Source organism: Pongo abelii, chromosome 6 (genome assembly GCF_028885655.2).
Source record: "Pongo abelii isolate AG06213 chromosome 6, NHGRI_mPonAbe1-v2.0_pri, whole genome shotgun sequence".
Classification (NCBI taxonomy): domain Eukaryota; kingdom Metazoa; phylum Chordata; class Mammalia; order Primates; family Hominidae; genus Pongo; species Pongo abelii.
In genome coordinates, this window is record NC_071991.2 from 102,807,408 (window position 1) to 102,831,615 (window position 24,208).

General features: G+C 38.7%; 1 protein-coding gene across 3 annotated transcripts; it reads right to left on the reverse strand.

The window, feature by feature from the left end:
* Positions 1-399: 399 nt before the first annotated feature.
* On the reverse strand, positions 400-22,755 carry SYPL1 (synaptophysin like 1). Of its 3 annotated transcripts, XM_054558829.1 has the most exons (7): positions 22,364-22,755; positions 22,022-22,093; positions 21,214-21,291; positions 9,091-9,215; positions 7,600-7,807; positions 2,869-3,057; positions 402-1,834 (listed from the first exon to the last, which is right to left on the reverse strand). In XM_054558829.1, the coding sequence occupies exons 1-7, from the start codon at positions 22,412-22,414 to the stop codon at positions 1,700-1,702; spliced, it is 858 nt and encodes a 285-aa protein (XP_054414804.1). In that variant the 5' UTR covers positions 22,415-22,755; the 3' UTR covers positions 402-1,699.
* Between the last annotated feature and the right edge of the window lie 1,453 nt (positions 22,756-24,208).

Consider the following 24,208-nt stretch of genomic DNA (forward strand, 5'->3'; position numbering starts at 1 on the left):
GAACTACTTACTTTATTTCCAATTTCCACATAAGCAAACTGAGGCACACAGAGGGCAATTTGCCTACAGTTAAACAGCTAGTAAGTGGTGTAGACAAGATTCAAATCTAGGCAGTTTGGTTGCAGAGCACACACTCTTAATCAGGAATCTTTGCTAGTTAATTAGACAATTAATGAGAAAAGGTATATCAGGAAAACTTATCTGAGAGTTACAAATAAGTATTTTCTAAATGAGGACGGAAGAAAAAAGGATAGAACCAGAGTCTCCAAAGCATTTCTGTTTTATTCCTTGCCAAACATTAAAACTGTGATTCTATTTCCTGCTTTGAAAATCAGTTGTTTTGCACTGCTCAATGCCTTTAAGATGAAGGTTTCTTTGTAATATTAACAATCAGTGCACTCTTTCTTTCAACTCCTTTATTAAATTGGTTGCAAAAAAGATATACATTCTTATATTGACAATTCTTATCATGAATACAAGCATCAAAAATAAGGCAATAGCAAGATGTGCTTCACATATAAACAATCATGTTGTAAGAATGAGAAACCTGAATCCCTGTACAACAAAAAGATTAGAAAGCAAAATGTGAATAAGCTTGTGTTCAGAATATACCTATATGTGTGTGCAAAGACAATACACTCATCATATACCTCACTTAGGTTCCTTTATGATGCATAATTCCTTAATCGTTCATTTGTGAAACAAGAATGAATATTAAGAAACATGAAATCCAAATTGCACTTATTTTCACAATATCAATGCTAAACTCAAAATAGCAACTTCATTGACTCTCAATGGTAAATTTCAAACATGGAAAGCAATCTTAATTTTTTTAACCCTGTGACTAGGGTCTGCAAAAAACGGTGGATTATTTTACTCTACTTACAAAGAGGCTGGGTCTCAGCCTGCACTTAAACAGCATGAGCAACAAAGGACAGGAAACAAATATCACTAAGAGTAATGCCCATACATATAAAGACACCTAGTTGAGTCATGTTCTACTTACATAGCAAGCCTATTAAACCACTAGCATAACAGATCATATCTCATGAAACAGAATTACTAAATTAACTACACATCTATCAGAAATTTCCAAATCCCTGCTCCCAACACAATTTTAGTACACCTATTAAGTACCACGGGTCATTTAGAAAAACAGAAAAAAATATACACCTAGTCTTTGCAATTAAAAAAAAATCATAACATAAACAATGTTAGATATAAATTTTGAACTCAATATGTTTTTTCCTACATATTTATGTAATCAAGGCTCTTTAAGCAAAGACAGGTCGTAGGTATATGATCTGTACAAACTTACAGTAGTGTATATTCCAAATAAAGATTTTTCTTCCTACTATGGTATGACAATATAATTGCTTTCTGAATGAAGATACATGTTAAGGCTTAAGGTGTAAACACTTTGGAAGGCAAACAGCTTAGTGAAAAAAATTACGGTTCATTTAAAAATGTGTATCATTTCATAATAGACCCCTGAACTTTCAAATTTACATGTGAGAATACATTTACATCTTAACTTTCTAGGAAAGGCACAGGCTTTATGTAAAAAAGCAGCAGTTTTAAACCCACCAATATATTGACAAAGCCATTACTTTTATTAGAAACAAATAATGCTTCTCAAGGTGTTGGCAACATGTCATAGTATCAACATATACTTCATACAGTGTATTTCTCCCTTTAATTATATTCCGGTAGGAGGTGGAATACCTCCTTGGCTATGAGGGGCAGACGTATTTGATGGACTGTGTAGGCTGGTCTCCTTGTACACAAACCAAGCATTTCCTCCCCAAAGTATCATATTCAGAAAGCCAAATATCTATGAAAGAGAAAAATGAATATGAAAATCAAATACCTACTTATAAAAATTCATGCCCTACTTAAAAATCTCACTTTTTCTTTAAATATTTAACATTCTTAGGCAGTACGCCATTATTTCACTTAAAGTTTAATACTACACACAATGAGAAATAAAGAAGGAAGACTACATTTCAATGTACAAAATGTGGTTATATAATGACTTATTCCCAATGAAATAAGGCTAAATCTCTAAATCTGTCAAATATAAAATCATGGCTAAGAGACTTAGTTATTCTTCCAAATACTTTCACTTTTCTCCTATTTAGAATGATTATCAACTGCTCGTGTAACTTTTCCCATTTACTTCTTACCACCCCCTCCTACCATCTCTTCTACTCCAATCCAACAGTGTAGCCACAAAAAAAGAGGAGTCACACAACTTTACTTCCCATCCCAATGAGTCAACCTCAAAGAAATTAATCTTCCTGGCTGGGTGTGGTGGCTCACGCCAGTAATCCCAGCACTTTGAGAGGCTGAAGCAGGCAGATCACTTGAGGTCAGGAGTTTGAGATCAGCCTGGCTAACATGGTGAAACCCTGTCTCTACTGAAGATACAAAAGAATTAGCCGGGAGTGGTGGCACATGCCTGTAATCCCAGCTACTTGGGAGGCTGAGGTAGGAGAATCACTTGAACCCAGGAGGCGGAGGTTGCAGTGTGCCGAGATCATGCCACTGCACTCCAGCCTGAGTGACGTAGTGAAACTCCATCTCAAAAACAAAAAAAAAAAAAAAAAAGAAATTAATCTTCCCAGATATAAATCTGACTAGATGAAAGAAAGTCTCAGAGACGAATAAAATCATGATCTTGGTTACAGGTAATACTTTTTTTAAGCAAACTTTTCTTCACTAAACACTATATTGTTACTAGAATTCAGGTAGCTGAGTAAAAATAAAAACCATCCAGAGATTTACTGAAAGCTATTGCTTTCCTGAATTACTAGTACTTTAAACAAATACATGAAATCAAAAAAATTATAAATAATGCATACATACCACAGATACATTTAGGGATCCCATACTAGTTACAGAGCCAAAGTAACACAGTACTGCTTTCTTCTTACAAGGCGAAAGTTCATCAACAATATTGTGACCGGTAGCTATTTTAATATCTGTTAGAGCTTTAGCCCAGGCTGAAGTGCTCACCAACCACAAAAAAGTGGCAACAAGTGTAACAACAAAGTCCTAAAGCAAAAATCAGTAAGAGTTAATAATGAACAATTAATTTTAATACTAAATTTCAAATCCATGATGAAGAAACTGAGATTACATTCAACCTTATGGTACCGAGAAATGGCCTTCATGACATACTTTATTAAAAAAGTCAGTCAGCATAGTAAACATTGCTGTTAGTGTTACAAGCACAGTGCCTGAGTTACAACAGTAAATAAGACTCAGTCATCTCCTCAGAAGTCTAAGATTTTCACAATAGAAACCAAAGTTTTATACAGCCTTCAACATAACCTCACCTCAGCCACTTACTCCCAGGGTCATACCTTAGACCTTGTCATCACCAATAACTGTATCCTTCCATAATCTGTTTTGATCATCTCATTTTCCCATAACACCTCTTTCCAGCTCACTCTCTCTGGCACCCCAATCCTAAAACTCCTTTGACCCCACCAAGACCTACAATCTGATCCTACTGCTTTCTTACTGTCTCACCACTTCACCAATGTCCTCACTTATTTTAATCAATTTCTATTCCAAGGGCTTTCGTTATCATCCCTTGCATATACTCTCAACTCCCTTATCCTTCTTCTGCAAAACTCTAACTTTAGTTAAACCGAATTCTCCATGAGATGGATAATAAAATGGTGAAAAGCACACACCAGAATGGTATCTCTTTTAAATTTCCTAACCACAAATTTTAAGAATGCTCATTATATTAAGAAAAAGGCAACAACAAAAATCTCCCAACACACCTTATCACTATTAACTCTGTACTAAATCCTTTGCTATTTATTACAAAGAATGGGATAGTTTTAGTATTTTAGAATAAATGGTTCTAATGGATGGTTTTAATATTTTAGATCGTAAGTCCAGTCTTGTTTGATCTTCCTTCAAATTAATGACCAGGGTAGGAGTAATATAAAATTTGTATCTTTTGGATGCTATATATGCTAAACATATGCGTACACTCAAGGATAGGAGCTCTTATACATCTGCAGCAAAAATCTTTCTAACCTCAGAATGGATTTTGGAGCATATCACAGAAGCATTTTGTTTTTTAAATAAACCCAATTAGTTTTTAATTATTTTGCCAGCCATCTTTTAGTCATTTATTAGGTTGGTGCAAAAGTTATTACGGTTTTTGCTATTTATTTTAATGATAAAAACCACAATTATTTTTGTATCAACCTAATATTTAGGATAAATACCAGTGACCTCTTATGAGATATAGAAGCTATGCTATATAGCTTGCCCACTTGGTCAAGACAACACTGAATGAATACTTAGGATTAGAGAACCAAAAATAATTACTAATTACACGAACACGGAAGTACATGCATTTTGTATCTGAGCTCTCTGCTGCTACTTGTCCTTTTAAAAAACCTAGATCAAAGAGAAAAGGCTAGAAATATAGTTTATATTTTCTGCACTGTGGAAGTACTCCCCTTTTTACTGCTGTACATCTGCTATACATCCTCCTGCAGGTAGACATTTTCTAATCACTTGCTAGAAATACAGTGTTTTTTGGAAAACTGATGAGTAACATGAGGTTATATCGCATGTTAAATAATTTCTCTTTATGGAAAAGTTCACAACTTTGATCAATATATGTCAAATCCTCCTAATTTTCAGGTATTTTCTTCCTTCCAAAGTCTTTTTTTTTCCCTGGTTATACTCTTAAATCCACTTTGATGGCCTGAGGCATGACATTTTTATATTTCAAAAGCAGGAACTTTTCTGAAAATGATGCACAAAGTAACCTAGGTTGAAGAGACGTGGGGGGAATTCTGGTCCCTTCAGATAGTATTTGCTCTACTCAGGACTCTAGTCACACTGCACTCTAAGCGAATGGTGCCACCTGGAGCTCTGCAATGCACAACCTGCAGCTGCCTAGGGTAGCTCTACTCCTCCCAACAATTTGCAATATGATTCATAGATTTTTAGAATTTGGGATACCCTAATTTTGTTTGGATTCATTTTCTGGTATTTTCAATTTTCCACATTGTCTCGAAACCTTAAACTCCTGCTACTTAACAAAAAAAAAAAGTGCTATATTTACTTCAAAAGAGAATTGAAGTAGATTTAAATTTTCATAACTGAAATACTCCTAGAAACACCTTAGCACAGAATTGAGAATATTGCTAAAAGGGCTGGTCCTCATTAATGGTACCTAAAAATTAATGTCATATTTGGCTATATCTTAAATTTTGGGTATCTCGAAAAAGCCCTTTTTTTTCCCCTGAGATGGAGTCTTGCTCTGTCACCTAGGCTGGAATACAGTGGTGTGATCTTGGCTCACTGTAACCTCCACTTCCTGGGTTCAAGCGATTCTCCTGCCTCAGCCTCTCAGGTAACTGGGATTACAGGTGCCCACCACCATGTCCAGCTAATTTTTGTATTTTTAGCAGAGATGGGGTTTCACCATGTTGGCCAGGCTGGTCTCGAACTCCTGACCTCCTGGAGTGATCCACCCCACCTCAGCCTCCCAAAGTGCTGGGATTACAGGCATGACCCACTGCACCCAGTCTCTCAAAGAAAATCTTTTAATATTTTTATGGTTAAATTAAAAATAGAACTGAAAATTAAATTTAGAAGCTAGACTTTTATAGACAAGAAGCACCCATTATGTAACAACAAAAACCTACTTAAGGAACCAATTTTGGATTATCTCTTTATATGACCACTAATTGGTTATTCTGAGGTAGAAAATTACTTTTTACTTTTCTGAATGATGCAACTAGGTCAGTTTTATAGTTTTATCAGACAAAAACCACTTACAAAAATAGATCTGAACACTGCTTTAAGAAGTGTAGTATTTTTAAAAGTTTACTAGACAAAATATGAGAAATAAAGGGCACATTGATAGATTTAGTAAAAAAACTTGTTGGGATGACAAAATGGCAAGAAATAGCTTCTAGTTATAAAGAATTTTAACAAAATATAATTATCTATAAGATTATTCCAGTTCCCTTTTAAATAAGATTTGAAAAGTCTGCAGAAGACACAGATTCCTAATAGTATGTTGGATAAGCACTGCAAATTAAAACAGTTGACGTCTTATCTTTTTAACAACCGAGAAGTATGTTATGAAAACCTCTAGTTTTCTTATGTCTCCTATGACATAAGAAACAGAATAAATCTGAATGATAAAAGACTGTTGTATTACTTACCATTTTCACTCTTATGATCCAGCAGCAAAATTAAAAATAAATAAGTAAATAAAACTTGTAATCTTATTTAATAATCCTTCATATTTAAATAGCCTTCCCTTTAAAGTAACTTCATAAATAATTAGCAGATGTGTTTTCTCATACATATGAATGACCAGTATCACACATAAAAAACACCTCTGTTTTCCCTTTAAGTCACTAATAACTGACTTTGTAGTTACTCTTTTATAGTGGAGGTGTAGCTTAAAACCATGATTTCTCTCTGGATTTGCCACCAATAATCCAGGGCAGATTCTACTAACTAAATCTCAGAGAATATTTCTAGCTCAGTAAGCTCTGAAGCCAAAAGTATCAGGACTTCAAATCTAAGTCCTTTGTTGATACCTCAAAGATTCAAAATTAGTTCATGGTTGCCACTAATGCTGAGTATAAGAATTATCTGGGTCTGATTTTAAATTAAGGAGTTTAGGGACACAGACCAGGAATCAACAAACTTCTTCTGAAAACAGCCAAATAGCAAGTATTTTTTATCTCTGTTACAACTACTCAACTTTACCACTGCAGTGTGAAAGCAGCCATAGGCAATGTGTAAATGATTGCGTATGGCTGAGTTCCAAAAAAAACCTTTATTTAAAAAAACAAGGGCAGGCTCCTGGCCACACCTATAACCCCCAGCACTTTGGGAGGCCAAGGCAGGCAGATCACTTGAGCCCAGGAGTTTGAGACCAGCCTGGGCAACATGGTAAAACTTCGTCTTTACAAAAATACACAAAAAGTAACTGAGTATGGTGGCTTGTGCCTATAGTCCCAGCTACTCAGGAGGATCATTTGAGCCCAGGAGGTTGACGCTACAGCAAGCCAAGATGGTGCTACTGCACTCCTGCCTGGGCGACAGAGCGAGACCTTGTCTCAAAAACTAAATACATAAATAAAGAAGTAAAAATAAGACAGTGACCTCTGGGACATAGTTTGTGAACCCATGATATAATTAAGGTCAATAAGTTTTGTAGAAGTATAAAGTGGGCCTTTAGAGAAAGAAAAAAAAGCAGAAAGAGTTATGAGACTATGTTGTGATAAGTAATTCTTCAAATTAAAAGAATTTCGACTTAATTTTTTTGCTATTTGTAACCTGATGTGCTTTATTACATATCTGAGTTTTTTCCAAGTTAAAATAGATTTAAAAAAGAAACAAACTTTTCTTATAGTGCAAATAGGCTAAAAAAATTGAGTTAAACTTAATGGGAGAAAGCTCAACCTCGTGGCAAACACAGGCTAAAATATGCTGAACTGGCTTACACCAAGAATTTTTATTTCCAGTATAAGAAAATCTATATTTAGCTTAAACAAATTATTTTTGTATTTAAAAAATAAAGTGATTACTTACAATCATAGGAAGTTTACGACTATCCAGATACAGACTCGTGTAGCCAACATAAAGCAGAAGGGCAGCAATGCAGTACAGGAACACAAAGACTGCAAAGGTAACATAGAATTGTGCAGAAGAAGAGTAATCACCTATGAGGACGTAATCTTTCCAATTTACATCACATATGTTTACACCTGGAGGTGGCTGAAATGACGCCTCATTCAACCTGTTAAAATAAATGTATGAATTATCGGACTTTCCCAACAGAGACAGAAACATTTAAGCAAAACAGTGAGTGACACTTCAAAAAATACTCCCCAAATATATTAAAAACATTCCTTTGGGGAAAAAAGTAAAATTAAAATATTATATTTAAGTAAACTGAAATTTTCATAATAAATGTATATAAGTTATACCTGGTATTAGTTTATGATACATTGAATACAGACTGAATTAAATACTTTCATACCCAGATACTATATTCCTGCAGTAAACAATTAGTCAGGTAGGAGAGATTATACCAAATGGTTTATACTCTGAGACATCATATTTCATTCTGTGTGGCACAGTATGTGTGACTAGCCCCAAGAGAGCCAATTACAGCAATGATTCACATTTTTAACCCTGGATCAATAGTTGCTAACAATAAATATTGCCTTTCATTTTTCCCAACCATAAATTGTAAAAAACTTGTTACTAAAGATGCTGTAACAGAGTTCCTTATGCGAGAAGTGTCTAGGAGAAAGGATACAAGATAGAGAGGCTTTGATGATGACTAACCACTTATTATCTGACTTATCTTTAATATGGGGATTTTATTTAATCATCAAAACAGCCTTACAAGATAATACTTCCAATTACTGGACCAAAAAATTGAGTCTTGGGTCAAGTAAGTAAAGTTAGTAAGTGAAAGAAGATTCCCACCCTGGCTTAAACATAGGACATATTCAATAAACTTTTCAATGGATACTGATGTCAAACAAGACTTCACAGATGAAATATTCATTTTAATTTAAGAGTAAGAAAGTGTGGCTTTATGCTAATGAATGAAATATGGAATCTCTTTTCTTTATATACATATGTCTTAAAACTATATAAAGACATTAATATTCAGTAATTGCAAAAAACACTGAGAATCTGGATTTTTCTAAGTTATGTTTCCTTCTACATTAGGGCTTCTTATACTAAGGTGATAGAACAATCTCTAGTTTGCTTTATTTTTACATTTCCAATCCTCTGTTAGAATAAAATTATCAAGGCAACATCACATTGTTATAAAAGTTTCTAAACACTTACTCTCACTTTCTGTACTATTTTGTCACAGACCAGGAGATGTTTTTAGACAGGCATAGGTCTGTGTACCACAGTTTGGGAGGCAATGATCACTTACAAATGAGCATGTAATCTAAAATTTTCTACCCCCCACAATCAATAAATTGCTGGAAATCTTAATGACTCACTGTGAAAGGAAAAAGAGTTGTGAGACCATTAAAAATAAATATAACTCACCTGAATGGATAACCAAAAGTAGCTGTAACAGTTTTATTCTCAGTAATTGTGGGAGGACAATTCACTTGAATTTCTGTTTGGCCCTTAAAACCTCCACAGGTGGCAAAAGCAAAGATAGAAGCAATCTACACAAAGTAAGATGAAAAAAGACAAAAGAAAAAAAAGATAAGCATTACTACACCCGAAACAAGGGTCACTAAAACTGTAAGCACACTGATTATTAAAAATTGGCTCACTAACATTCTAGAAATTCTTTTTTTGAGACAGGGTTTCTGTCGCCCAGACTGGAGTACACTGGCACAATCAGGGCTCACTGCAGCCTTGGCCTCCCAGGCTCAAGCGATCCTCTCACCTCAGTCCCCCAAGCAGCTGGATCACAGGTGTGCATCACCACACCTGGCTAATTTTTTTTGAATTTTAGTAGAGACGAGGCCTCACTATGTTGCTCAGATTGGGCTTGAACTCCTGAACTCAAGCAATCCTCCCATCCTGGCCTCCCAAAATGCTAGGATTACAAGTGTGAGTCACTGTGCCCAGCTCCCCACTACCCTTTTTTAAAGAGATGAGTCTCACTCTGTTGTATAGACTCAAGTGTAGTGGCACAATCATAGCTTACTGCAGCCCTGAACTCTCAAGTGATCCTCCCAAGTAGCTGGGACTAAGGAGTGTGCCACCATGCCTGGCTACATTCTAGAAATTCTTAAACACAAACTAAGATGGCGAAAGACATTAAAACATTCATTTGCAAACCTCGACAAATGTGATTTTATTTTCCCCAGAGTATAATATAGAAATAAATGTACCAGCCCATATGACAATTCATTTGCTCATACTTTAGTGTATCCACTAAATATTAGTATGAAATATAGAGGGAGACTCACTTATTAGTATCAAAATCAAAAGGGGTGAATAGGAGGTATTTTTATTTGGAACGCAAGTTACCAGTAATTTGTAAAGCCAAGAGGTTGTAAGCATAGAAGAGACACTATTTCATGAGCCTGTTAAGCCTCCCTTGTGGGTATTTCCAGGTCTCAAAAAGTTGTTGGAAACTTATTTTCCTAATCATGAATATGCTTAAAAAAATGAATGATGTTCTCTCAAATACTATCTAAAACACAAAAAACCTGGAAGCAACCTAAATGTTGACAGGGAATCAAACTATAATTCATCCATTCATTCATTCATGCAATGAAACATTATATAGCTGTTGGAAATTAACAACATACAATGTTGGAGATTAACAACATAGAAAGTATTCATTAAATATAAAGCAGATTTAAACAACAAAAACTAGAAAGGTTATGCATCAAAATTTTAACACTGGTCACCTCTCAAAGGAAGATAAATAATTCCTTTTTATTTTTCTACTTGTGAATTTTCTACAAAACAACACAAGTAAGCAAAAAATTCCATATAACGCTGTTAAACTCCAAGAGCTCAATCTTTCAGCAAGTGTTGATGGCTCTATTTTCAAAATACATTTGCAATCTGACCACTTGTACTGCCTCCTGATCTGAACTACCATCACCTCTTGCCTGAGTTTTGCACTAACAGCCTTCTAAATGATCTCTCTGCTTCTGCCCTTGCCCCAGCTTCAGTCTGTTATCAACACAACAGCCAAGACAATCTTTTAAACATGTAAGGCAGAAAATGTTATCCTTTGCTCAAAACCCTCCAATGGCTTTTGAGCTCTCTATGAATAAAAACCAAAGTTCATATAAAGGCCTGCAAGATCCTTTCTTCCCTTATATTTCTGACCTCATGTTGCTACTTTTTCCTTTACCTAATCTGTATATACAAACTGCTTTCCATGCGATACCTTTAATGATGACACTGGATAAACTCTTCCTTCAGGACCTTTGTACTGGCTATTTCCTCGCCTGGAATACATGTTTCACTCCCTCACTTCCATAGCTTCCTGTTCCAGTATGACCTTCTCAGGGAGACCTTCCCCTCACCACACTATATCAAATAACAGCACTCCTACCCCACACTACCTATTCCCTCTACTCTATTTCTGCTCTATTTCTCCTCCGTTCTCATTACCACTGCTTGACACAGTACTTAATTTGTCTGTCTTTCCCTAGAATAGAAACTTGAAGAGGTCAGGGGTTGGTTTTGTTCAAGGTCACACACACTCAGCAACTGGTGGTAGATAAAATTCAATGCAGATCTGATATCAAATCTTCACTGTTGAACACTTGACATAATGCCTCCCATGGATTATTCCAGGGCCTTGAATCTTGTAGGCCATAATCCACATTATAGTAATTGTCAAGGGTTTGTTCCCCCCCGCCCCCCCCCAAAAAGATACATGAAAAGAATCTGGTTACAGATAGGAACAGTCTGAGGTAATGTCCAGCACACAGTTTGTGGTCTTAAGTGTTAAGAGGTGATCCCTGGTTTTTACAGGATTTTAAAATATGTAAAAGTAACTTTCCTTGGAAAATGTGTCATGAAGTCATTTTTCATTATTTGTACTAAATAATGTTTTATGTTAAAAAAGGTAAAGATGGAAGAATCAATACTCTCTCAGAATAAATATGCATGAATACACAGAGTGAAAAGGCCACAAAGTGAGTCCTGAGCATATACCCATGTTTAAATTAAAAAAAAAAAAAAGAAATGAGATACACAAATTGAACCAATGGAGCAGAATAAAAAGGCCAGGTATAGACTAGTGTGTATAAGACAAATTGTATCTAACAGAGTTGATTTGTAGATCATGGAGGAAAGGAATGTGGTGGTTTTAAAGATATGCCCACAAACTCTTTGATACAACTCCCATCAAGAGATGGAGCCTGATTTCCCTTCCCTTGAGTGTGAACTAAATATAGTGACTTGCTTCTACAGAATAGAATATGGTACTGTAGAAGAAATGGGATGTCTTTTCTGACACTCAGTTATAAAAACATTGCAACTTTTTTTTTTTTTTTTTTTTTTTTTTTTGAGACACAGTCTCGCTCTGTCACCCAGGCTGGAGTGCAATGGTGCAATCTCGGCTCACTGCAACCTCCACCTCCCAGGTTCAAGGAATTCTCCTTCCTCAGCCTCCTGAGTAGCAGGGGTAATTACAGGTGCCCGCCACCATGCCCGGCTAATTTTTGTATTTTCAGTAGAGATGGGGTTTCACCATGTTGGTGAGGCCAGTCTCGAACTACTGACCTCCGGTGATCCACCCGCCTTGGCCTCCCAAAGTGCTGGGATTACAGGCTTGAGCCACCACGCCCAGCCAAAGATTGCAACTTCTGTCTTCCTTTCTCACTCTCTTGAACTTTCTCATTCTCTGGGGGAAGCCAGTGGCCATGTTGGGAGGATACTCAGGCAACTTTTAGAGACTCATATGGTGTGGAATTGAGGACTGCCAGTAACCACATGACTGAGCTTGGAAGGGGATCCTCTGAGGTTTGCCAACAGTCATGAGAATGAGCTGGAGGCCTTGAGATAACAGCAACCCCAGCCAACAGCTTGACTGCAACCTTATGGGAGACCCTATGCCCAAACCACATAGCTAAGCTGCTCCCAGATTCCTGACCCACAGAAGAATGGGTGAGATTTATTATCTCACTTAATAAAAGTCAACAGACCTTTGTTTTAAACTGCTAAGCTCGGCATAATTTGTTATACACCAATAGATAACTAATACAAGGAAGAGCTGTTCAGTAAATGGTCCAGATGAGCTGCACACAAAAGTAAAAAGTCTTTAAAAAATGTAAAGACAATATAAAAGAAAACCTGTGACCACATGAAAAAGAAGAATTTAAGATTTTTTTTTTTTTTTGGTAAAAAAGAACCATAAAAGATTGTTAAATTAAACTACAGAAAAAAAACTTAATCAAGTCAGCTGTTGAATGTAAAACAAGCTACCAATTAGATGAACATATTTATAATAAACATAATGTCACAAAGGATTTACTAGTACATAGATCTAAGAGAAACCCTTGCTCACATGTACTAAGAGACATATAAGAATGTTCATAAAAAATGGGGAGGGGAAAAGCAACAGGGAAATGGATAAAATACCATAGTATATTCTTACACTTGGAAGTTATATGGCAAAAAAGATATAAGAATTAACAACTGCCTACATCAACATAGATGAATCATAGAAATCCAATGCTGAGTTAAAACAAAAACAAAACAAAAACCATGTTGCATATGACTACCTAGACTATAAAACCATTTTTTAAAAAGCTCTGTTTACCTGCCTACATTACACCTGCCACTATTTTTGTTCAGGCCCTCACCATTTTTCACTGGGACTAACCCATCAGACTCTTCCTCACATTTCCAATTTCATTCCAATTGATACTCATCTTCTATAATGTGGGCACTACAGCTGCAGTACCCAGTAATGCTACTTGTGAGTCCTGAACACTTTACATGTCACTAATCTAAATTGATACATACTCCAACTGCAAAATACACACTAGATTTTGAAGATTTACTATGAAAAAGATGTAAAATACTTCTTTAATTTTTATATTGACTGTTCAAACAATAATCTGGATAGATTGGGTTAAGTAAAATATATTGTTAAAATTAATTTCACCTGTTTCCTCTTATTTTAGTGTGGTTAATAGAACACTGAAAATTACTATGTGGTTTGCATTTTTGATTCCCATTGTATTTTTTTGTACTGGACAGAGCTAGTTTAGAATGATATCACACTGATCTGAAATAAAAATCTGATCATGTCCTTCCCATTTAAAGGAATTTCCTCAATTGTTTTTCAACCTAAATTAAACAAAAAATGCTCAAACTTCTTAATTTGGCATAAAAAGCATGGCTGATCAATCCTCAACTTTATCTTTCTAGATAGATTTATCTGCAGTGTATTCACTGCCAGGTACTGTATGGTTCTGTCACATTATACTGCTTACTATTCCTGAAACATACCATGTATTTATGTCTTAAATGTACATGCTTCTTCTTCTGGGAATGCCCCGTCTCTAATTAGCTCATCTTTTAAGGCCCTACCCAATTCCTTGTGGTAGAACTCATGATTCTTCTCTTGAGCTATCATAGACATTAACTCTGTTATATATGAACTCTACTATAGGCATTTTTCTTGTGTAACTTGCTTTATAAAAAATAAAATGGGGCCGGGTGCAGTGGCTTATGCCTGTAATTCCAACACTTTGGGAGGCCGTGGCAGAAGGATCGTTTGAGCCCAGAAGTTCAATACTAGCTTGGGCAACACAGTAAGACCTTGTCTTAAAAATAAAATAAAATAAAAAAATTCAATGGAAAAATGAATTTCCTAATATAACAAGTAGCAAATAAATGGCATACTGCACTACAGCTTGTTGCTTTCAAGACTATCACTTCTACTGCTCCTTTGCCAGACTGTCATGTCTTTGCACCTGGTTTTGTTTAGGATTTTCAGTGACTAGCAGAAAACCTGGCACATAGCAGATGCTCACTAAATAACTACTTAATTAAGGAAAAAATAATTTCCAATAACTTATAAATAAAACCATATTTTGAATCTTACATAATTATCATTTTAAAGCTTTTTGTTATAAGGATAGATAAATACCATGACAGCAATTCTGGTCTTTATCTTATAGAAGGGACAAAAGCACATATTTTATATTAAAGTACAAAATTATGATAGCAAAATATCCAACTATCTCACTTCTCCCTATATTCTACTGCTATTTTGATCTAGACTGGAAGTTATATACTGGCAGCCTGTTGGTAAAACCTGGCCTGCAAATATATTTGTGTGGCCTTTCCAGTATTACAAAAAAATGTGAATTTGTTGTCATTGTTTTAATATCAGGGTATTACACATAAAAATTTGGATTTCCTGCTTTTCCTGAGTGTGTATGGGAAAGCTGAAGAATGGCAACATCAGACCTACATTCTCATAAATCAACAATCAGAGAGAAAGTGACAGATGTCACTTATGGCAGAGTATGTGCTTTCCAGGTTATCCGCTTCTCCATTGACTTAACAGCCCTCAGGATGTGTGTTAGTTGCCAGTAAGTAATCAATGACATACTATTGTTTTTCTTCCAAACATCTTGCTTCACTCATTTACTTTAGAGGGTAGTTCCTATGACCATTTCAGTTTCTAACCCTAGTCTAAAATGAAGGAGTATTGGTGTTCTGATTTATATTTTCTGGCCACTTTTGAAACTTATTTTCCCATATACTCCTACCCCATGAAGAATGACTGAAAACTACTGACATGGAATTCTATCTGCAGAGTAACTAGTAAGAATCCAGGGGCAGGGTGACAGCAAGCTTCTGTTTAGTCAGAAAAGTTACATGTTCACATACAGCCCCAAGTATCCAGAGAAACAGTCCCACTTACTTCCCTGCCCACCAGACCCATACTAGATGACCACCATGGCAGATCTTATTCAGAGAATTGTAACCTCAGGGTGAACATTACAGCCTGGTTTTCTGGAGCACTAGTCTCCAAAGTAGACTGGAGTACCAGAAGAAAATATGTAAACTTCTATTTAGATCTACTTTCAGACTTAAATAAGGAATTGAAGCTTTATTGCAATTAATATACTACTGAAACGCATGCTGGGCATGCACATCAGAAGGTCACATGTCAGTACAGCATGCAGGGTATCCTGAAGGTAAGGGGAATCTCATACATGGAAGGACAGACAGTGATAACCTCATCTATTCTTTCACTTTTAGTGTTCATGCATTACAACGTGAGTGGGCCTGGATTTATGGAATAAATTGTCTAGTTTTAACCAAATCAAACTTCACAAAATTGACCCGTGGCTTTAAAATGTTCTTCAAAGAAACTATAGATTGGTAACACACATACTCATGTATAAAAGAGAAAATGGAAGCATTCATACTACTCTATGATTACAATCATCAGTCATATTACAAGGTAAAAACAGACCATTTAATCAGATCACAAGAAGGTGGCAAAACAATAAAAAATTATCAGAATAGTATCTGAAGCAAGGATTTAAAAATATAAACAAAATTTGCACTGAGTATATAATATACCTTAAGATACTAACATAGTAAAACATGCATCTTAAGTTGTAGATGCATATTGTGGCTCTGTCCATAAAATTTTGCACTAATAGGAGTTCATGATAAAAAAAGACTCTGGAGGCTGGGCACGGTGGCTCACGCCTGTAATCCCAGCACTTTGGGAGGCCGAGCCGGGTGGATCACTTGAGGTCAGGTGTTCGAGACCAGCCTGGCCAACATGGTGAAACCCCGTCTGTACTAAAAATACCAAAAAAAATTAGCTGGGTGTGGTGGTGGGCACCTGTAATCCCAGCTACTTGGGAGGCTGAGGCAGGAGAATTGCTTGAACTTGGGAGGCGGAAGTTGCAGGGAGCCGAGATCACACCACTGCGCTCCAGCCTGGGCGACAGAGTAAGATTCCGTCTCAAAAAAAAAAAAAGAAAAAACTCTGGAGGCTGGGTGCAGTGGTTCATCTCAGCATTTTGGGAGGCCAAGGCAGGTGGATCGTTTGAGCCCAGGAGTTCGAGACTGGCCTGGGTAACATGGTGGGACTCTGTCTCTATAAAAAACTATAAAAGTAGCTGGGTGTGATGTTATGTACCTGTAGTCCCAGCTACCCAGTAGGCTGAAGTGAGAGAAAAGCTTGAGCGTGGGGAAGTCAAGGCTGCAATTAGTCATGATCGTGCCACTGCACTCCAGCCTGGGTGACAGAGTGAGACCCTGTCTCAAAAAATAAATAAATAAAATTTAAAAAGAGTTTGGAGACTTAACTTCTATTGCTAGACCATGCTCATTCTGAGGATTCTACTGGAGAATACTAGTATTCACCTGGTTTATGAGTGTTGTTTACACGTTTCTAGTTGCAGGATCCTCATTGCTATTTAATTTCATCATTAATCTGAAATCATCTACTTAAATTTCTTTCTGTCCAAGGTTTAGTTTATCAAAGTGATAACTGAAATCTTCAAAAATAGATATAAAAGCATATTATGTATGAGTGTTTACATGCAAAACAAATGTATGCTGGTTTTAAGTCAAATGATCATTCAGTACTTAAAATGAAATATTATAGCACGTTTGCCTTTACAGTCAAAAGATTAGATGCCTAGAGCCAAGGTATGATTTTTATGAGTCAAAGTCTGAAATGTTTACCAAAGTTATTCATTTCAAAAAAGTATTGTTTTTGATGGTGATATTTCAGTTTATTCCCACTGGGCAATAAAGTCAGTTACAAACTGCTTCAGTTTCACTCTATCTCCCTTTGCTTCTAATGTACAATAGTAGAAAATTCTAAATAGCCTGCCAAGATAATTCCATAATCCTTAAAAATTTGGATTATGGCCGGGTGCGGTGGCTCATGCCTGTAATCTCAGCACTTTGGGAGGCTAGGGCGGACGGACTACCTGAGATCAGGAGTTTGAGACCAGCCTGGTGAAACCAGGTGAAACCCCGTCTCTACTAAAAATACAAAAATTAGCCGGGCAAGGTGGCACACACCTGTAGTCCCAGCTACTTGGGAGGCTGAGGCAGGAGAATCACTTGAACCTGGGAGATGGAGGTTGCAGTGAGCTGAGATCATGCCACTGCACTCCAGCCTGAGTGACAGAGCAAGACTCTGTCTCCAAAAAAAAAAAATTGGATTATGAGAAGTAAACTCTAGAGTTCCTACTGAAATAAACAGCTAGAAGTTTTTTGCTAACTCCTAATCATTGTATGTTGAAAACACCTTTATGTCACCTTAAATCTCTGAGGAACCTAAATATATTTATTTAAAAATCATTTATCAGCCAGGTGCGGTGGCTCATGCCTATAATCCCAGCACTTGGGGAGGCTGAGGCGGGTGGATCACTTGAGGTCAGATGTTAGAGTCCAGGCTGGCCAGCATGGTGAAACCTCGTCTCTACTAAAAATACAAAACTTAGCTGGGTGTAGTGGCAAGCGCCTGTAATCCCAGCTACTCGGGAGACTAAGGCAGAAGAATCTCTGGAACCTGGAAGGCGAGGTTGCATTGAGCCGAGACCACACCACTGCACTCCAGCCTGGACAAGACAGAGACTATATTTTTAAAAATTTAAAATATAATTTATATTTTTAAAAATAAAAATCATTTTCTAATTGCTCTACTATTTTCATGTCTTCTGGAGTGAATCAATATCCTGATTGTTGATCTGGCACGCTGTCTTGAAGTAAGCCTGTCACTCTGTGGAAAACTGACAGCATTTGTTGCCACTGACATAATTTGAGTTTTTAAGTAAAAATTAGTTTTCTTCATGTGTTTTAGGATATTTGATATAGGCTCAACTTGATTGTCCTCTCCCGCTTCTATCCCTGTCTAGTGGCTTTATGGTCATGGTCATTTCTGCTTGGCCTTCTGAGTCCCCTAGTCCACAAACACCACACCTTATGATGGGACTCCCCAAACCACCAACATAAGTGAACATACACGTTATCACAAATCCAGACCTTAAGCCTGCAAGTAGATTGGTCCAAGTCTTGAGAGGCTATATATATCTCTTTATTTCTACACTTTTAAGTACTCAGCTCTATTTAAGTCATAAATCCAGACAGTTGGTTGAGCTTTCTCCAGATTTATTAATAATTACCAAATTTGGGAATAGTCTTTCTCCCTGCCACATTTTCTGTTCTGTTTCTGGTCCCCAGTGATGTTTACCTCATCAATTCTCAATGTGTGGTCTGTGGACCGCTGAAAGTTACCAAGGCTCTTTCAGGAGTTCATGAAGGTAAAACATTTTCCTAACAATACTAAGACATTATTTGCCTTTTACATTGTGTTGACATTTGTACTGATGAAGCAGATAAACTGGTGGGGAAAACTGCCGGGTTTAGTAAGAATCAGGAAGAATACCAAACTCTATTTCACTGCCACATACTTGCAGTTAAAAACAAAACACAAAAAAGAACAAAAAAACCCCACCAGTTTTACTTAAGAATGTCTGATGAAGCAGTAAAAATTTTATTAAACCTTGACCCTTGAGTTCTCGTCAGTATGATAAAATGGGAAATGCAAATAAAGACTTTTGTTGCATACCAAATACAATGGTTGTCTCCAGAGAATGCATTTAAGCAACTGAGTTGTAAGCTGAACTAGTGGCTTTTTTTTGTAACTACCAAATTTCTCCCATTTTCACAGTCAAACAGCGGTTTATGGTGTCTTCACTTTCTTACTACACATTCATTCAGCCTACTAAAATCTGGCTTTTTGATTTTACTGAAACTGCTCTTGCTAAAGCCATCAACTAGTCCTTATTTTACTTAACCATTCTATTGCACCTTATGTTTTGGGGTACTCTTTTCTTGAAATTCTAATAGTGATGCCAAGGCATTATTTCCCTCAATTTTCCTAACCATTCCTTCTCTCCTTTGCAGGCAGATATCTGCTATATCTGCAGCCCAAACTCATATTTTAAATTCTACATCCATATATACAACTGTATCCTATAGGATACCTCCAAAAGATCTAAAGAGACCACAAACTCAATACATCCGAAACCTTTGACCTTCCACAAAATCTGCTCCTCCTCCTCTTAATGACATTACCTTGAATATGCTAATGGAAACCAAGTCAGAAAGACAGCAGTCATCTTAGGGTCCTCCCTCTTTGTTACCTTCCATATATATTCTAATTTGTAACCCCCTTTTGTAAACCCCTTCAGTCCTACTGAAACTAATTTTAGGCCCTCATAATTCCTCAATCAACAGATTTCCCTTCCTCCAATTCTGACCTTTCCAATCCATCCTTTTAGAAATTTTCATTTTGTCGGCAGTCAGAGGGATGGATTGGAAAGGTCAGAATTGGAGGGAGAAATCGATTGATTGAGGAATTATGAGTGCCTAAAATTAGTCGTATCATTGACTTGTTTAAAGCCTTTAAGTTCCCATCCCCTATGGCAGGGATTCTGGGCTTGAGTGGAATAAACACTCCAATATTCTGTACTCTGCACATATGCATTTTCCTAAGGAAAGGGCCCAGATTCCCAAAGATTAACCCTAGAAGCAGCCAACCTCTGAAATCTTTTCAGAACAATCTCAAACCGTACCCTCCAACCCAGCATATATTCCAACTAACCCCCAATTACTTTTAAGTTCTCATACAGGGTTATGCTGCTTCAACATTCCTTCCACTGAACATAAGATTCCTTCTGCCTAGAAAGCCACTCCCCAAGTGAACCAGTACCCATCCTTCAAGTGTTCTTTCAGCTATGAAGTCCTCCCTAGTTCCTCCAAGCAAATGCTCTCTCCCTCATTTCTTTTACTATTCTTTGCATACACCTTTATCACAGTTTAGATGGCATTTTCATATTTTTTATGTCCTTCATCCTTAATAGATCATGAGAAAAAGACCATGTTTTATTCATGTGGTATGCTAGTGTTTAGTACAGATCTGGTATAAAATAGTCAAATATTTACCACACCATTAACAATGTGTAGTCTTTTCATAAAAGGCTCTCCTGTGTAATAACAAGCTGTTCAAACTGAAAGTATTTCTGTAAGATGCTTAAAAAGGGATATTTTTCAAAATACATCAAAACACGAATGAACTTATCACTAGTGCTTGAAATATTAAGGAAAAAGCTAAGTCTACAATTGTTTAAAAACTTGACAAATAATATAAGCACAGATATAAACAGCTGCCTCTTCATTTAAGTGGAAATCTAAATTATTAGTTATACATTTAATTATAATCCTCAATGAGACTAAATCTAGATATGACTTTCTTAACGTTTATATTTGATTAGCCTCGTTAATGAGATTTTCCTCTTGCAATTTTTAAGCTTTAATCATGGTTTTCTTTATACTTAAATCTGGACTTAGGTTTAAAAAAATCAAGTATATTTATTTATGCATCTTTAAAGTAGTCATTTGTGTGAAGTCAGCACTACTTCAGTTTTCAGAAAACACAAAATGTTCAGTGAATGGTGAAACTGCCTAACCCCTTGGGCGGTTACAATGGTCCAACTAGGAAATCACATTAGGTACCCATCAGAGAAACTGAGTTTCTATGCTGCTTTTAAAAACATCCTCGGTAGGTTATTTAGAACAGGAAATTGAAAGTTCTTATTCTTCTTCACCACTCTATTACTAAGGAAAAGGGCGAAAAAGCTATGGATGTAAATGCTGCTGTCTATAAACACAACTTGCCTGCAGAAATACGTAGTGGGCCACGAAGTTTGAAGGAAGCCCGCAGTGACTGGTATATTCACCAACTCCTCCAAGTAACTGATCATTGCCAAGGTCGAATTAATAAGTGTTCTTTGATGTTAATGATTGTGAGTGTTCTCAGGAAAGGACTAAAAGCTGACTTTCTAAACAGGGTGTTGTTTGGAAATACCTAAAACAAACTCGATGTCCATTCCTAACGTGAACCGATCTGACTCGATGCGTTTTGTTAAAAGGCCTTTCTTTCGTTTCCCCGGCCCACAGTTTATTTTTTTACTATTTTTAACTCGGAGCCCATCTTAAAAACAAATTAAGAACGGAATGCTCGCCAAATCACGTCTACAAGACAAAATCGGCTTCCCAGGGAGCTGGACCTCGAGTGGGCACCGGCAGGGAGGTAACCACTGAGCCTCTCCGCAGAGCGCGACGCTGGCCGCCGGGTTTCGGTTAGACCGCAGCAGGAAGTTTTCCCTTTCTCTGCGGGAGGCAGTGGAGCCAAGGGTAAATTTGAACTCCCACTCCACGGGGGCACCCAGAGGGGAGCTCCGGTGTGGGAGGGTGGCTCCCCTGGGAGCCAGGCGGCCGAGGAGCTCGTGATTCGACGCCCGCCGCGGCGTCTCCGCCCCGCGCGGCCCAGGCCGCGGCCTCCCTGCCGTCCACTCCCAGTCCCGGGGCGGCGGCCTCAAAGCCCGCGCGGCAGGGCTGCGTCCCGGCTCGCAGGTCCCCGTCTCCCCGCCTAGGGCGCCGCGCCGAGCGGCAGGCGGGCCTGGCCGGCGCGGGCTGCACTCACCCACTCGAGGACCTTGATGAAACCGAGTGGCTCCTTGAGCGGGTTAAGGTTGATCTGGAAGCCAGACATCCTCTGAGGGAAGGAGGGAGAGAGAGTCAGGACGACGGGGCGGAGAAGGAGGGGACCGACGAGACCAGAGCAGCCCGGTGGCGAGGAAGGGCAGGCGGGGCTGGCGCGCTGGCCGGGGTCGGAGGCGGGCCCGGGCGGCCGTGGGGCGGGGCGGGGCGGAGCGGCGGCGGTTGAGCTGCTGGCTGAGACTCTGGGGCGGAAAAGGAGTGGGGCGGCTGGGGAGGCGAGGGGCGGGCCTGGGCGGGGACCGGGAGGCTTCTCCTCAGGCCGCACCTGGCCGAGTCGACTGATCCGCTGGCGAACCAAGTAGATGTTGGGCGCCATACTGCGTGCGCCGCACCCCCTTCCCTGCGGTTCAGCCCCTGGCACTGGGTCTTCCCCTGCGCACGCGTGCACGCGTGCGCTCGTCGGGCCCGCGCCGCGCTTCCGGACCCGCGCGACTGCGGAGAGCCCTGACCCGGGGGCGCCCACGCCCGCGCCTGCGCAGCGTGGGGGCGCTGGTCTCAGAGAAACCCTCACTTGACCCCGAGCTCACCACAGCTGAGCTCACTACACCGAAGCCGACCTCTCCTTCCCTTAACAGATCTCAACTTTTATATGAATTTATAATGTATTGGCACAGATGAAGTCGCGTTTCAAGGCATGTGTTAGGGGCCTTTGATTAAAATTGCAAAACAACAGACTTCTGGCTACCGTGCTGTGGGGTGCCTCGAAAGTGTGAATCACCAAAGATTCCTACGGAAATTAGGTTTATTTTCAAAGTTACCATCGCAGCCATGGTTGAAAAATGAAGAAAGGTTATACCCAAAAGAAAAGGCGTGGCTGGACAGGCACTCGGTGACCTACACTTTCACCTCTTCTACGCTGTCGGTCGAGAGTCCTCTTTTTGAGGCATCGTTGGTATCTTTCTTCAAGAAGCTGTCTCCTTTAAGATTCGGCTTCGGTGATAATTTCCTCTTGGCACCCAGTTACGGGAGCCCCAAGGTAGTGTGATCTCTTTGCTGGCCTCTTCAGTACCTGGAAAGTTCCTGGACAGCTGGAATGTGGTCATATTCGTGTATATGAAAAACCAGCTTCCAAGGACTTACCTCAATTTCAAGCACGAATATGATTTAGCAGGCTACTTGCCACTGAGGTTATTCCGTCAGGGTTGACAACTGTTATTGAACGTCCTTATAGTAAGCGAACCCTTTCTCTTTCGAGACCTATTTATCTCCTTGTTTGCTGTCCATAGAGTGCAAAAAATACATTTCATTTTCTATGCAGACAATCTTTATTTTTATCTTGGCTCCCTTTCCTCAGTCCCCAGCACAGTCAGTGCTCAGTGAGCACCTAATGGCATATCTCATTTTGAAATAACATTAAGAGCTGGACGCGGTGGCTCACGCCTGTAATCCCAGCACTTTGGGAGGCCGAGGCCGGCGGATCATGAGGTCAGGAGTTCAAGACCAACCTGGCTAACATGGTGAAACCCCGTCTCTTATAAAGATACAAAAAAAAATTAGCCTGACGTGGTGGCACGCGCCTGTCATCCCAGCTACTCGGGAGGCTGAGGCAGGAGAATCGCTTGAACCGGGGCGGGGCGGGGCGGGGCCGGGAGGGGGGGTTGCAGCGGGTTCCTAATGGATGGTTGCAGATTTCTCTCACTAAGCAACAAAGCATCGTAGATACTCCTTAGGGCTAGGTGAGTGGAAGGTGACCATACACTGCTACCTGGTGCGTCTGAGACCACGATGAGCGGTGTTCCAGGTCTTCCAGCTTCCTCTCTCTCCTTTTTTTTCTACTTTGTTTCTGTATCTTCCTCTCAGTACTTCTCTTTTTGTTCTCTTTAGCCCGTTTTTCTAAGCTTTTACTCTCATTCTATTGAGGTCTTCTGGGTAGGCACCTGAGGACGGAGTAGTGAATAGTAAGACTATTTAGCTTGAGCTTCATATTCACGAAGATTCAAATTAGACTCTTAATGTTATTTATTTATTTATTTTTTGAGACAGAGTCTCGCCCCGTCACCCAGGCTGGAGTGCAATGGCGTGATCTCAGCTCACTGCAACCTCTGCACCCCCGGGTTCAAGCGATTCTCCTGTCTCAGCCTCCCGAGTAGCTGGGATTACAGGCACGTGC